This window comes from Pongo pygmaeus, chromosome 13 (genome assembly GCF_028885625.2).
Source record: "Pongo pygmaeus isolate AG05252 chromosome 13, NHGRI_mPonPyg2-v2.0_pri, whole genome shotgun sequence".
NCBI classification, from domain to species: Eukaryota; Metazoa; Chordata; class Mammalia; order Primates; family Hominidae; genus Pongo; species Pongo pygmaeus.
This window is the reverse complement of record NC_072386.2, coordinates 123,851,577-123,864,148: the sequence shown is the minus strand read 5'-3', so window position 1 is coordinate 123,864,148 and position 12,572 is coordinate 123,851,577. Positions and strand designations below refer to the sequence as shown.

The window sequence follows — 12,572 nt, the reverse complement described above, 5'->3', positions numbered from 1 at the left end:
TGGCTCTTCCCCCGCCTGGGCTTGCCTCTGCCTCTCTTCTCAGTCTGGCTCCTGGGGGGAAAGCACTTTAATGGGAGGGAGCCAGGTGAGCAGAGGCGGCCCCGCCCTTTCCTGGCCGTCCACCCCCGTGCCCTCCCTCAGTCTCCTCTCCAGCCTCATCACCTCCACCAAGGAGCTCTCCTGGTGATCTTCCCACAAGAACCTCCATATATTTTAGAGTCTGGCCCGTCGAGCTCACTTGTTCATCTAGGCATTTATGGAGAGCCTGCTGTGTGCTAGATGCTGTTCCAGGCATCAGGACCCTGGGGAACACAGTCCCTGCTCTCAAGGAGTTTACAAACTCCCCGCCATGGGGGGCATGAAAGGACCCCGTGGTAGGTGAATTGTGTTGTTTTGTTTTGTTTTGTTTTGAGATGGAGTCTTGCTCTGTCGCCCAGGCTGGAGTGCAGTGGCACGATCTCAGCTCACTGCAAACTTTACCTCCCGGGTTCAAGCGGTTCTCCCGCTTCAGCCTCCTGAGTAGCTGGGACTACAGGCACACCACCACACCCATCTGTTTTTTGTATTTTTAGTAGAGATGGGGTTTTACCGTGTTGGCCAGGCTGGTCTCAAACTCCTGAGCTCAAGTGATCCGCCTGCCTCGGCCTCCCAAAGTGCTGGGATTACAGGCGTAAGCCACCACACCCAGCCTTGTTTTGTTTTTTGAGACAGAGTCTTGCTCTGTCGCCTAGGCTGGAGTATGCAGTGGTGCTATCTCAGCTCGCTGCAACCTCCACCTCCTGGATTTAGGCCATTCTCCTGCCTCAGCCTCCTGAGTAGCTGGGATTACAGGCACGCACCATCATGCGCAGCTAGTTTTTTTGTTTGTTTGTTTTTGAGATGGAATCTTGCTCTGTCGCCCAGGCTGGAGTGCAGTGGCACGATCTTGGTCACTGCAACCTCAGCCTCCCAGATTCAAGCAATTCTCTGCCTCAGCCTCCCGAGTAGCTGGGGTTACAGGCACCCGCCACCACGCCTGGCTAATTTTTGTATTTTTAGTAGAAACGGGGTTTCACTATGTTGGCCAGGCTGGTCTTGAACTCCTGACCTCATGATCCACCAGCCTCGGCCTCCCAAAGTGTTGGGATTACAGGCGTGAGCCACCGCACCCGACCTAGTTTTTTTGTATTTTTAGTAGATGCAGGGTTTCACCACGTTGACCAGGCTGGTCTCGAACTCCTGAGCCCAAGTGATTCACTTGCCTTGGCCTCCTAAAGTGCTGAGATTACAGGCATGAGCCACCGCGCCCAGCCTAGGTGAAATGTTTTAATGTCCCTCCTTCCATCCGTACCCACGCTGCCCGCTCAGCTCTCCTGGCCTGTCTGCAGTTGTAGCACCTGCTCCTGCCCCATGGTCACCATCAGCCTTCCCTGTTCTGTTTTTGCCTTCTGGAGCATTCTTATTTTCAAAAATGCATTTTACTTATTATGACCCAGGCCAAAGGTGATTTTTATATTTTGTGTTTTTTCCCTGGTCTATCACTGGCACTTGAATAGTGCTTGGCACCTAGTAAGTGTTCAGTAAATTCGCGTGGTCTGGCTGTGTGAATATAGTTGTGCCCCGGGCCCTCTCTGTAGTCTGCAGACAGTGCAGGCTACAAACTCTGTTACTGATCCTCATCTCCTTCAGTAGAGAAATGGACATTGTTTAGAAACTCTATGGCAGTTGACATTGCTGCAACATTTCAGTTGCATTTTATGGAAGTATCAGCTGGCCTTGAATTCAAAATAAGAACTCTGGTTCTTCCCTGCAGAGGATGCCACCTTGGGGTGCCATTTTTTGACACAGAGCATGTGCCAGGCCCTATCTTGAGTGCTTCCCATCCAGTGTTTCATTTCAGAATGCAGTCTTTTTGAGGCAGAGATGATCCCTGTTTATGGGCCAGAACCAAGGCTCAGCAAGGGAAAGGAACCTGCCTGGCTCACCCAGCTCCACCCAGCCAAGAAGTGACAGGACGAGGGCTTGGCCCCAGACTCCTGGTACTGTAGGCCCCAGCTCCAAGCCACTGCTTGGATCCTTACAGTTAGACGTTGGGTTCCTCCTGGAGCTGGACCTGGGGGCAGGCAGGGTTGGGGAGGGGAGCTGCGGTGCCCTTGGCAGGGCTGGGTCCTGCTGGGCTCAAAGCCAATGGGAGCGGCTGGGGCAGGGCCTGGATTCTTGGATCCTCAGCTTCTTGGCAACCTGCGTGACTCAGTGGGCTGGTAACAGGGGCCGGCGGGCAGGCAGCCAGTGCAGGGGAGCCCTGCGGTGGGTGAATCAGCCAGTTGCTGAATTACTGTCCTGCCTGGGGTGGTGCCAAGCCCCAACTGCCAAAATAAGCACAGCCCCTCTTTGCCTTTCTCTCCCCACTCCAGGGTGTTCCACCTTCCACACATGCCTTGGCAGATGTGTCCCGTGGCTCTGCTGCTCCTGGGAGTCCCTGGGTCTCCCTAGCCTGGAGCAGGAGAAAGGGCCTCCCCACTGGGGTGTGTAGCCTTCCACAAGTCATTCTGAGGCTCTGCCTCCCCACCACACACAGGGGCCCTCCTGTGAACTGGAGGTTATTGAGGTACTTGCACCCTGAACTTAGAAGGGCACCGTGAGGATAAAATCACCTTTGACTCTTTATGAAGAGTCATAAAGAGTCTTCCCGCTAGGAGTTTGCAGGAAGGAGTGACTGGGAGCGCAAACCTCAGAGCCAGACAGGATTGGAAGCCCTGCTCTGCTGTGTGGCTTTGGGTGAGTTTTGTGCTATCTCTGAGCTTCGTCCTCAAACTCACCTGCAAAACCTGCCTCACATATCATGATGGTGAAATGATACCCGCATTGGCATGGCAGTGCGTAGTAGAAATTATGAGAGGGTTGTTGACTCTGGTTTAGGCGCCAGGTTGGAGGCAGCAGTGATCAGCAGAAATGGAAGTCAGAGTCCCCAGCCTAGGCCTCCTACAGGGGACAGACCACCCACCCCAGGGACAGGGTCCCAGCAGCGTCAAGTCTGTGTGCTGCCTGGAACAAATCTACTTGTGATCCTTAATTTGGAACAGAGTAGAGGAAAGGGGGCCGGACTTACACCCTGCCTTGGCACTAACACGCTGTGTGACATCAGGCAAGTTGTTCGCCCTCTCTGGGCCTCAGTTTTCTCAGTTTTACAACAGAGATGATGACTGTGGCTTCATCTTTCTGGCAGAGGCTGTCTGGAAAAGTGCTTTGTCCCCACTGAGGTATGCTAAAGGCAGCGCCAGACTAGGCTCTAGGGTACGAAGGGGTGTCAGGAGTTGATCCTGCCTCCCAGGCTTCTGAACGTGGCAAGAATTTGCCTCTGGGCTGCACGATGACAGGTGTCAGTGGTGCCCCCATCCCTGGGAGTCTCCTAGTCAGAGCCAAAGAGGGAGGGGATGCCAGGCATAGGTGCAGCCTCCGGGGGCAGGATCTGTCTCGTGCACGGCCACAGCACCATCACTACCTAGCAGAGCCGGCTGGGCCTGAATGTGTGTTGAGCGACTTGACGGGGCCTCAGGTTCCCAGAAGCCAGAGGGAGGGGAGCTGGAGTGTCCCCCCAGCTGGACACCGAGTCTGGTCAGCAGGTCCCTGAGTCAAGTTAGCAGCAGGAAAGAGGAGCAAAAGCCAGGCCTCGGCCTCTGCTATCTGCTTCCTGGACAGGATGTGGTGCTGAGTAAACAACTTCGCTAGGAGTCACTGCTCTGGCTCTGAGTCACAGCTCCTAGCGACAGCTGCACAGTGTTTGTAAACAATGGGCCTCGCACCCGGCCAGGGCCTGCCCCTACCTAGAAAGGTGCCTGTGGATTGGGTTTTGCTAGCCTGGGCTTGTGTGTGGCCAGGTGCGTTATCCCAGGCCACCCGGAGTGCTGGGCAGAGCATCGTGGGACCACTGGCAGGTCGTGTGTCCTGGGAGAAGCCTGGGGTCAGGGTCGTCGTGAGCTTCATGCACAGTAGCTGGAAATGTTTGTGCCATATATGGCCCTCACTAGGCCCAGCTCCTGAAGGCAGCCAGAGTTGGGGTGGGGAGGCTGCAGGTGGAGCTCCTCCAACTGGCCTCACCCGCAGGCCCCAGCGCCTGGGCTGTCCATGGCGGTCTTCGTTCCAGGCAGTGACAGTGATGTGGCGCATCACGTGGCGGCCTGGCCGGCAGGGAACAAAGACCCTGCTCTCCCCCAGGCTGGCGGCAGAGGCAGGGCCAGGGACCACGTGGGTAGGAGGAGGGGTGCGTGGCCCTGCTGCTACCCTCCCGCCAGCACCACCTCCTCGGGGCTCCTGCATTTCTGCGTGGCAGCTGGTGCTGCTCCTCCTGCGGCCTGACTGTGTCAGCAGTCCCTCGATGGCATTTCTAGCAAGCTCAGTGACCACTGCCCTGGGTAGCCCTGCCCACCCTGGCTCCGAAAGGAGGAGCCCCAGGATTAGACCCTGAGGCCAGGCTGACCTGTGCTGGAGGTGGGGGCAGGGGAGATATGGGGGTAACAGGCTTGGGAAGCTGGGCTAGAGTGGGCTATTCAAGAATAGCACAGAAAGCTTGCGTGAGAGATGCAGTGCCCTGCAGAGGGCCTGGTACCCGGGAGCTGCTTGTCCAAGCAAAGGCATTAGCTCACAAACACACCTAGCAGGGTGGCCTGGTTTGCTGCCACTTCCCTACTGGTCCCCCATCCCCACCATGAAAGTTGAGCGCTTCTGGCCAGGCACTGTGGCTCACGCCTGTAATCCCAGCACTTTGGGAGGCTGAGGCGGGCGGATCTTGACGTCAGGAGTTTGAGACCATCCTGGCCAACATGTAAAACCCCATCTCTACTAAAAATACAAAAATTAGCTGGGCGTGGTGCCGCGTGCCTGTTATCCCAGCTACTCGGGAGGCTGAGGCAAGAGACTCGCTTGAACCCAGGAGTCGGAGGTTGCAGTGAGCTGGGATGGCGCCACTGCACTCCAGCCTGGGTGACACAGCGAGACTCCGTCTCGAAAAAAAGAAAGTTGAGCGCTTCTTTCCAGGGCTCTTTAAGCCCCCCACCCAACCAAACACGCGCACACTGTAGGAAACACCGTCTCGGCCACTGAGCCCTCCTACGGGGCTGGGCTGAGAAATCACACTTTGCAGACAAGGAAACCAAGGCTCAGGGAAAGCCCTCCCCACCCCCTCAAACCACGTGGTAAGCTCCCTGTTAAACCTGGAGTGGCAGCTGAACCACACCACACAATGCCCACAGTCACATGGCCAGACAGTTGGCAACACCGGGGTGAGAGGCCGAGGCTGGGGACAGCCTCAGATCCCTGCTCGGATACCAACCCCTGCCGCCTGCCTCACCCAGATCCTGCCTGTCTGCACTGGGCTTCTCTCCCGTTAATAGTGTGTACCCAGACAGTGTCCTCTTCACTGGTCCCCTCTCCCAGGACCGGGCCTGCCTTGCAGTACCCATCTGTGTGTGCTTCTACATCAGCAAACATTTCCAAGCTATCTGCTAGGATCCAGTTACAAGCCACACTCTGAGCACTGGGCAGACCCCGGACTGCCATCTGGACCTTGCTCTCAGGGATAGAGTCAGGCTATGGCACTCCTGGCGCAGGGGCAGCATCCACCAACATTGATCAAATGTCTGTTATGTGCCTGGCACCGGGGCAGGCATGTGACCCTGTGGCACCTGAACTCCTCAGTCCCCGCTGGAGATGATCATTGCACATCTGCCAAGCACGGCCATGAGCTGAGCCCATGCTGAGTTCTTGTGGAATCCTCCAGCGCCCTTGTGCCCATTTTATAGAGGAGCAAACTGAGGCCCAGAGATGCTAAATCATTGGCCCAGGGTTCCAGAGTCCCTGGGGATCAGAATTTCAGTCCTGGGCTGACCAATTCACAGCCTGGTTGGCTCTGCTGTTTCTCGAAGGTCAAGGTTGAGTCACTGTGTGCAAGAAAGGCCAGCGGTGATGCCTGACTTTCCCAGGGGACAGGGCCTTGGAGCCTGGCACAGAGGAGGAAGTGTGCCAGATGAAAAAGGACAGGGAATGGGTGGCTGGGGCAGGGATGGTGTTGCTGCATTAAGACAGGGGTGTTGGAGAAGGCTGCTCTGACTGGGGGCCGAGTCCTGAGACCAAGGGGGAAGAACATGGTTCCCAGCAGAGGACACTGGCAGCTGGAGTTAGTAGGAGGGGGCTGTGGGCAGGTGAGGACTTGGGATTCTCTTCTGGGTGGGATAGAAATGGTGGAGGGATTTTAGTGGAGGTGACTTGTTCTGGCCATAGGGTGAGTACAGGGAGGTAGGTTTCAGGGCCCCCCTGAAACTCTCTAGCTCCATTTCTCTGATGCTCCCCCAGCCCAGCCTGGCCCCCACCCCCAGATGCCCACCCACATCCCCTGAGAGTCCCCACCCTGAGGGTGGCAGAGCTCCCAGGCCCTGAACTGTCTGCTCAGCTGGGTCCCCTGAGGCCCACAAAGCCACCGGAAGAGGATGTGAGATGCTCAGAGGAGCAGGGCTGGGAGCGAGGTGCTGCTGGGGCAGTGTCTGGGCGGGAAGCTGGGCCCCGGGGCCTGATGTGCCTGTGGGGGCACTCCACAGCCCCTGCCCACACCCTCTCCTCCCTGCCTCTGCTGTTCTGCTCCCTGCCCTGTGCCCTCCACTTGCAGCCAGGGACTGGGCATCCACCTGGCCAGGGTCCCAGGAAGGTAAGGAAGTAGCTGAGACTCTTGGCCTCTGACTTCGCCCTGGCATCTCTGGGCTTTGGGGTTGGGGCTCTGAGTGTTCTGACCCCCAGGTCAGGATGGAAGGAGCGTCTGCAAGCTTTGCAGAGCAGCTGGACAGACACTTTTCCTGTGAGATCTTGGGCAAGTCCCTGCTCGCTCTAGGGCTGTCTTTCCACTTGTCAGATGGGTGTGTTAGATGCGTCCGATGGCTTCCAATGTCTGGTTTGCAGCAAAATGAGAAAAACAGGGACAGGGACAAGGTAGTAAGTTGTTGTGTTGTTGTAGTGGTGGTGGTTGTTGTTTACAACCCCAGTAGTCACTCTAGTAAATTATTCTAAAAGCCAAATGTACTCATTTCATGCCTGCCCTTCTTTCTGATGGCAGCCCTTTCTTGTCACCTTTGGTGGTGGTTTTTCTGAATAGCGGGAGTAGTGATGGTAATATTATTATTTTTTACCACCCTACTTAATGAAACAAACCGTTGGCAACCCCCACCCCTGCGCCCAGTTAAAATGAAATCTTGTGGCCGGGTGCGGTGGCTCACGCCTGTAATCTCACCACTTTGGGAGGCCAAGGCAGGTGGATCACCTGAGGTCAAGAGTTCGAGACCAGCCTGGCCAACATGGCAAAACCCCATCTCTAATAAAAATACAAAAAAATTAGCCAAGTGGCTGAGTGTGGTGGCTCACGTCTGTAATCCCAGCACTTTGGGAGGCTGAGGCAGGCATATCATGAGGTCAGGAGTTCGAGACCAGCCTGGCCAATGTAGTGAAGCCCCACCTCTACTAAAAATACAAAAATTAGCCGGCTGTGGTGGCACACGCCTGTAGTCCCAGCTACTCGGGAGGCTGAGGCAGGAGAATCGCTTAAACCTGGGAGGCAGAGATGCAGTGAGCCGGGACCATGCCACTACACTCCAGCCTGGGTGACAGAGTGAGACGATGTCTCAAAAGAAAAAATTAGCCAAGCATGGTGGCGTGTGCCTGTAATCCCAGATACCTGGGAGGCTGAGGCAGGAGAATCACTTGAACTGGGAGGCAGAGGTTATAGTGAGCCAAGGTCGCACCACTGCACTCCAGCCTGCGCGACAGAGCGAGATTCTATCTCAGGAAAAAAAAAAAAAAAAAAGAGGAAGAAGAAAGGAAATCTCGTGCCTGGGTGCCAGGGATGGAGGAGCTCAGGTCTAGGAGGCAGGGAAGCCTTCCAGAACAAGTGAGTGGGGGTCTCCTGCCTACCTCCCAGTGCCTCTGGCTAGACTCACATCCACCTGGTGACTCTGCTGACCGAGCCCTGTTTTGATTTGGTTACTTGTATCTGTCACCTTTCTGGCTCTATATGGTGGTTCCCAGGCCCCCGACACAGGGGGAATGAGAGTGGGGACTTGGAGAATTAAGGGAGAAAGCTAGGCTAGCTTGGGGCAGCCTCTCCACTCGTCCTCAGCTGGCCCATGGCCTGGTACAAGCGGGAATTCCTGGCCCTGCCTGTCACAGGAGCAGGTATGACAGCCACGCGGGTGACACCAGGCCTAGGCACTCGGGTGCTCCACTCCACTAGGGCACACAGGCGATGAGCACACTGGCAGAGGGCCTCCCGCAGGGCCCACTCCCCACCTGGCTCTCGCCCCACCATGGCCGGGGAAGGAGGCCAGGTTTGTGCCAGGCCTGCCGTGCCCAGGGGGAGGAAGGGCTCTGTGTTCTTTGCCTGTGCCTCTGTGGTGACTGCCAGGAGAAGGGCCATCGCCCGTCGTGCCGCTCTCCAAAGCCCGACACCTTGGCTGGCACCTCTGCCAGCACCGGCCACCACCGAGGTGAGTTTCCAGGGCAACCAGTGCTTCTGCTGGGGAAGGGCTGGGTGGGTCACCGCCGAGCCCCAGGCGCGGGAGTTGCTTTCCCAGGACTCCCTTTCTTCCCTGCCAGAACTGGTTGGAGGAGTTTGGAACTCACAGGGGAGTCTTCATCTCCCATCTCGGGTATGAGAGAGGAGACTGGGGGTCTGCTCTGCTGCTGGTGCCCGTGTGCACACACTTGGCCTCCCCAGCTGCCCCCAGCCCCACGGGTCAGTCCAGGGTGGCTGCGGACTGTCCTGGCAGCTCCGTCCAGAGGGTGCTTCTTGGATTACCAAGGACTTCTGTGCACTGCTTCACTGTCTGCTCCCCTGAGAAGCCTGAGAGCCTGGTGCTATGACAGTTACCGTCCCCATTTTACTGATGGAGAAACTGAGGCCCCAGGAGGTGAAACTAAAGCTAGGAAGACACAGAGCAGGCACTGGAACCTGAATCTGCGCTCCAGATCTTAAAAGAGTTCCCCAAACCCACAGGAAAGAATGGCCCCTTGGGGCTGGCTCATCCCAAGGCTGTGACATCCCAAGGCTCATCCCAAGTGCTGTGACATTTCCAGCTGGCACTTTGTGGAACATTTCCAAGGAGTCCGGGGCCAGGATGGCGGCTGACCACCCTCCAGGAGGGGAGATCATGGATGCCGGGGCCCCTCGGGGTGTGATGTGCCCCACCTATCACAGCTGTGGGATAGACGTCGCTGCCTTGTGATCAGGGCCCCTGGGCTTGGGGACAGGTAGTAGGCTGAGACTATGGGACCCTCTGGGCCTTTGGTCCCTTCCTCAGCCAGGTGTGCCCAGCGCCCCCCGCAGCCCCTCTGCGCCCTGTCTCCTCGCTTCCATTTGCCTGCTGCCTCCCTCTCCCGCTGTGGTCCTCAGGCTCACTTTTGGGTCTTGGGTTCAGTTTCCCTCTATGTCTTCCTCTCTCCTCTGCTTCCCTCTACTTCGGCCTGTCACATGTTGAATTGGTAGCCCCTCGGGGGTGGCAGTGACTCCTCACGGTGCCAGGCAGCGAGCACTGCAGGAGTGGGGGACAGCTGTCCGAGCGGCCCCTGGTTTGCAGCCCATGGATGCATTTATCACGATTGTTCCTCTGCGTGCCTCCCCCTCAATATGCCGGGGGTGTACCCATTTCCAGGGGATGACAGCAGGGCCCCACAGCGAGCCCCAGGCTGATCCGGAGCCCTCTGCATCCCTGTCCAGGACCGTTTCCACTGCTCCTGGCATCGGCACACCTTGTTCTGGTTGTGCTGGGATAGCAGCGCCCTGTGAGGTCAGAGGGTTGCTGACACATCCACCACCCAGTGTGGTCTCCTGGAGATTTCAGTGGTTCGGTGCTTCGCTTCTCACCTGGCCAGCTCTGAGTTCAGCCTCTCGCCTGTGGGGACCCCTGCATCCTGGGGGCAGAAGGAGGAGGAAGAAGCCACCAGAGGTTGCCAGGAACCCAGTGGCAGGGGAGGTGGGGCTGAGCCAGGCCCACCCGCTGTGCCGGGAGTTCCCACGCGTGGTCCAGCTGCGTCACCTCCTGCCAAGGTGTGTGCTCACCCGCCCACAGAGGGCCACCCCAGGACCTAGGCAGGCTAGGAATGGTGACATCAGTGTTGGGAAATGACCGAGGAGCGTGTCCAGGCCTCACCCTTTTCATGTCCTCCCCAGGCTCTAAATATAGATCACAAGAGACAGAAAGGGATCAGTGACCTCTACCTGCCCAAGAGGAGGTGACAGGTTTTCCACCAGGGCCTGACCTGAGTCAGGGTACCTGGCTGCCATTCCTCCCGGCCTTGGCCAAGCCCAGGTTGGAAAACGTGATAGCCAAAGGCCACAGTCACCCAGACACTGCCCTGTGCCCAGTTCCCGCTCTGAACTGCTGTGTGTCCGGCAGCCCCCAGAACTGCACCCCAGGCCCAAACCCCATTGCCCGGGGCCCTGCGTAAAGGCAGGCCTGGGTCCCGACTTGAAGGTCCACAGGGGCAGCTTTTATGATCCGCCTCTCAGGTACCGGCCAAGGATGTACTGGCCAAGGAGTGGATGGAAGGAGGGACACACCAGCCAGACAGAAGGGGCGGCATGAAGAAGGAGCTGCAGCAGTTCTGCTGAGAGGGAACCTGGAGTGGGGAGCGGGGGCCACACCGAGCCAGCGGTCTTCTGCCTGAGGGCAGTGGGGGGCTTTGCGGGATCCAGACCCCACTGGCCGCGGTGTCTGGGTATGGGAGCAGGGAGAAGAGGGACCACAGAGATTCAGCCTGAACACACCTTTTCCTTAAACGAGACAGCTGCTCAGGGGCCGGAGAGTGATGTAAGATGCTCAGGGAATCTCTCTTCGCCTCCGTCTGCCTGCAGCCTCCCTCTCCCGCTGTCCCTCGCTGTGGTCCTCAGGCTCACTCTTGGTTCTTGGGCTCAGTGTCCATCTGTGTGTCCCCCTCTGTCTCTTCCTCCTCTGCTTCCCTCCACTTTGGGTTGTCACACGTTGAATTGGTGGCCCCGCTGGGGTGGCAGTGATTCCCCAGGATGTCGGGCACTGGGCACTGCGGGAGTGGGGGATAGTTGTCAGAGCGATCCCCACACATGCCCTGGCTACAGGGGGCAGCTGCAGTCAGCTTCCGGCGGCACTCGGGAACACAGACCCGGTGTGGTCAGGTCAGCCAGAGTTACAGGAGAAAAGGGAAATGTGGATTTTTATGTGAAGTCACCTGACCTTTTACTGTTGGCTTAAAATTTTAAAAACACTTCGCAAGCCAAACAAAACACATGCGTGGGCGGGATCTGGCTGCCAGCTGTCAGTTCACAGCCTGTCTTTTAAAGTTCCTCTGCGAGCAGCGTCCCGACTTCCGAAAGGTCTGTGCAGCCGTGCTCTCCAGGGGCTTGTGGTTGTAGCCCCCAAGGAAAGGCAGGTGCATGTCCCGGGGGGAGGTTGGGAACCTGGGAAGGCTATAGGTGGGAGTGGGGGGGGGAGCGTGAGCGACGCCGATTCCTAAGAACCCCCCACTTCCGGGCGGTGCTTAGTGCTCTCGAGAGTCCTTAGTTCCTCCCAGCAGAGGCTCCAACTGCCAAGCACAGGGTTGTCATTGGCCTTGAGTGTCAAACCCACCCAAGTTCACCTGGACTGCCCCCAGCCACCTCTGACAGCCCCATCTGGGCATCTGGACTCGGGTTCTAGCTGCCCACGGCCTCAGTCCCCACAGCAGAGCCCCCAACCCCTTTTGTAGTGAAGATGCCATCAGTGACCCCTGTGCCCACAGAGAGTAATACAGGAAATGGTGAGCCTGGCAGGAGTCACTGCCCAGGGTCAGAAGTTTGTAGCCCTCTCTGGAGGACTGCTGGGAGCCTCAGAGGCATCAGAGGGTGAGTCTCAAGCTGTGTCCTTTTTCTTCTCTTTTTTTGAGACGGAGCCTCACTGTGTCGCCCAGGCTGGAGTGTGGTGGTGCAATCTCGGCTCACTGCAACCTCCACCTCCCAGGTTCAAGCAGTTCTCCTGCCTCAGCCTCCCAAGTAGCTGGGATTACAGGCACGCGTCACCATGCCCGGCTAATTTTTTTGTATTTTTAGTAGAGACGAGGTTTCACCACGTTGGCCAGGCTGGTCTTGAACTCCTGACCTCAAGTGACCCACCCAGCTCAACCTCCCAAAGTGCTGGGATTACGGGCATGAGCCACTGCGTCCGGCCATTTTTCTTCTTATAACTTTTATTATGGATAATTCCAAATAGACACAAAAATAGAGAAAATGGCATAAAGACCCCCAGCTTTCATGACCATCGGTGCGGGGCCACTCTTGTTCACCTCTCACTGCCCCATTCTCTGCCCGCCCCTGGAGATGTTTACATGAATCCCAGGCATGTGATGCCATCCACAGATAGCCCAAGATGTAACTCTACTAGTGACCGCAACACCATTGTCACACCTAAAAAGATGTCTAATGTCATCCAATGTGCAGCAGTGTTCAGACAATCCACGTGTCTTGTAGTTGTTTTTTTTAAAACCGTTGTCTTGCTGACATCATGATCCAAAATCCACACAATGCATTTGTTAGATGTCTCTTACCCTTC

General features: G+C 57.1%; 1 protein-coding gene across 4 annotated transcripts in view; it reads left to right on the top strand.

The window, feature by feature from the left end:
• The window catches only part of RALGDS (ral guanine nucleotide dissociation stimulator), a 55,250-nt gene that overhangs the window by 11,447 nt on the left and 31,231 nt on the right, over positions 1-12,572 (top strand). The window contains exon 1 of one of the 4 annotated variants that reach the window (XM_054501429.2): positions 6,471-6,676. The exons of 2 other annotated variants lie outside the window; for them this stretch is intronic. In XM_054501429.2, the coding sequence (XP_054357404.1) occupies positions 6,545-6,676 (132 nt within the window). In that variant the 5' untranslated portion in view covers positions 6,471-6,544. Of the gene's footprint in view, positions 1-6,470; positions 6,677-12,572 lie in introns of those variants that run through there. One more of the 4 variants, XM_054501428.2, reaches the window with a different exon arrangement.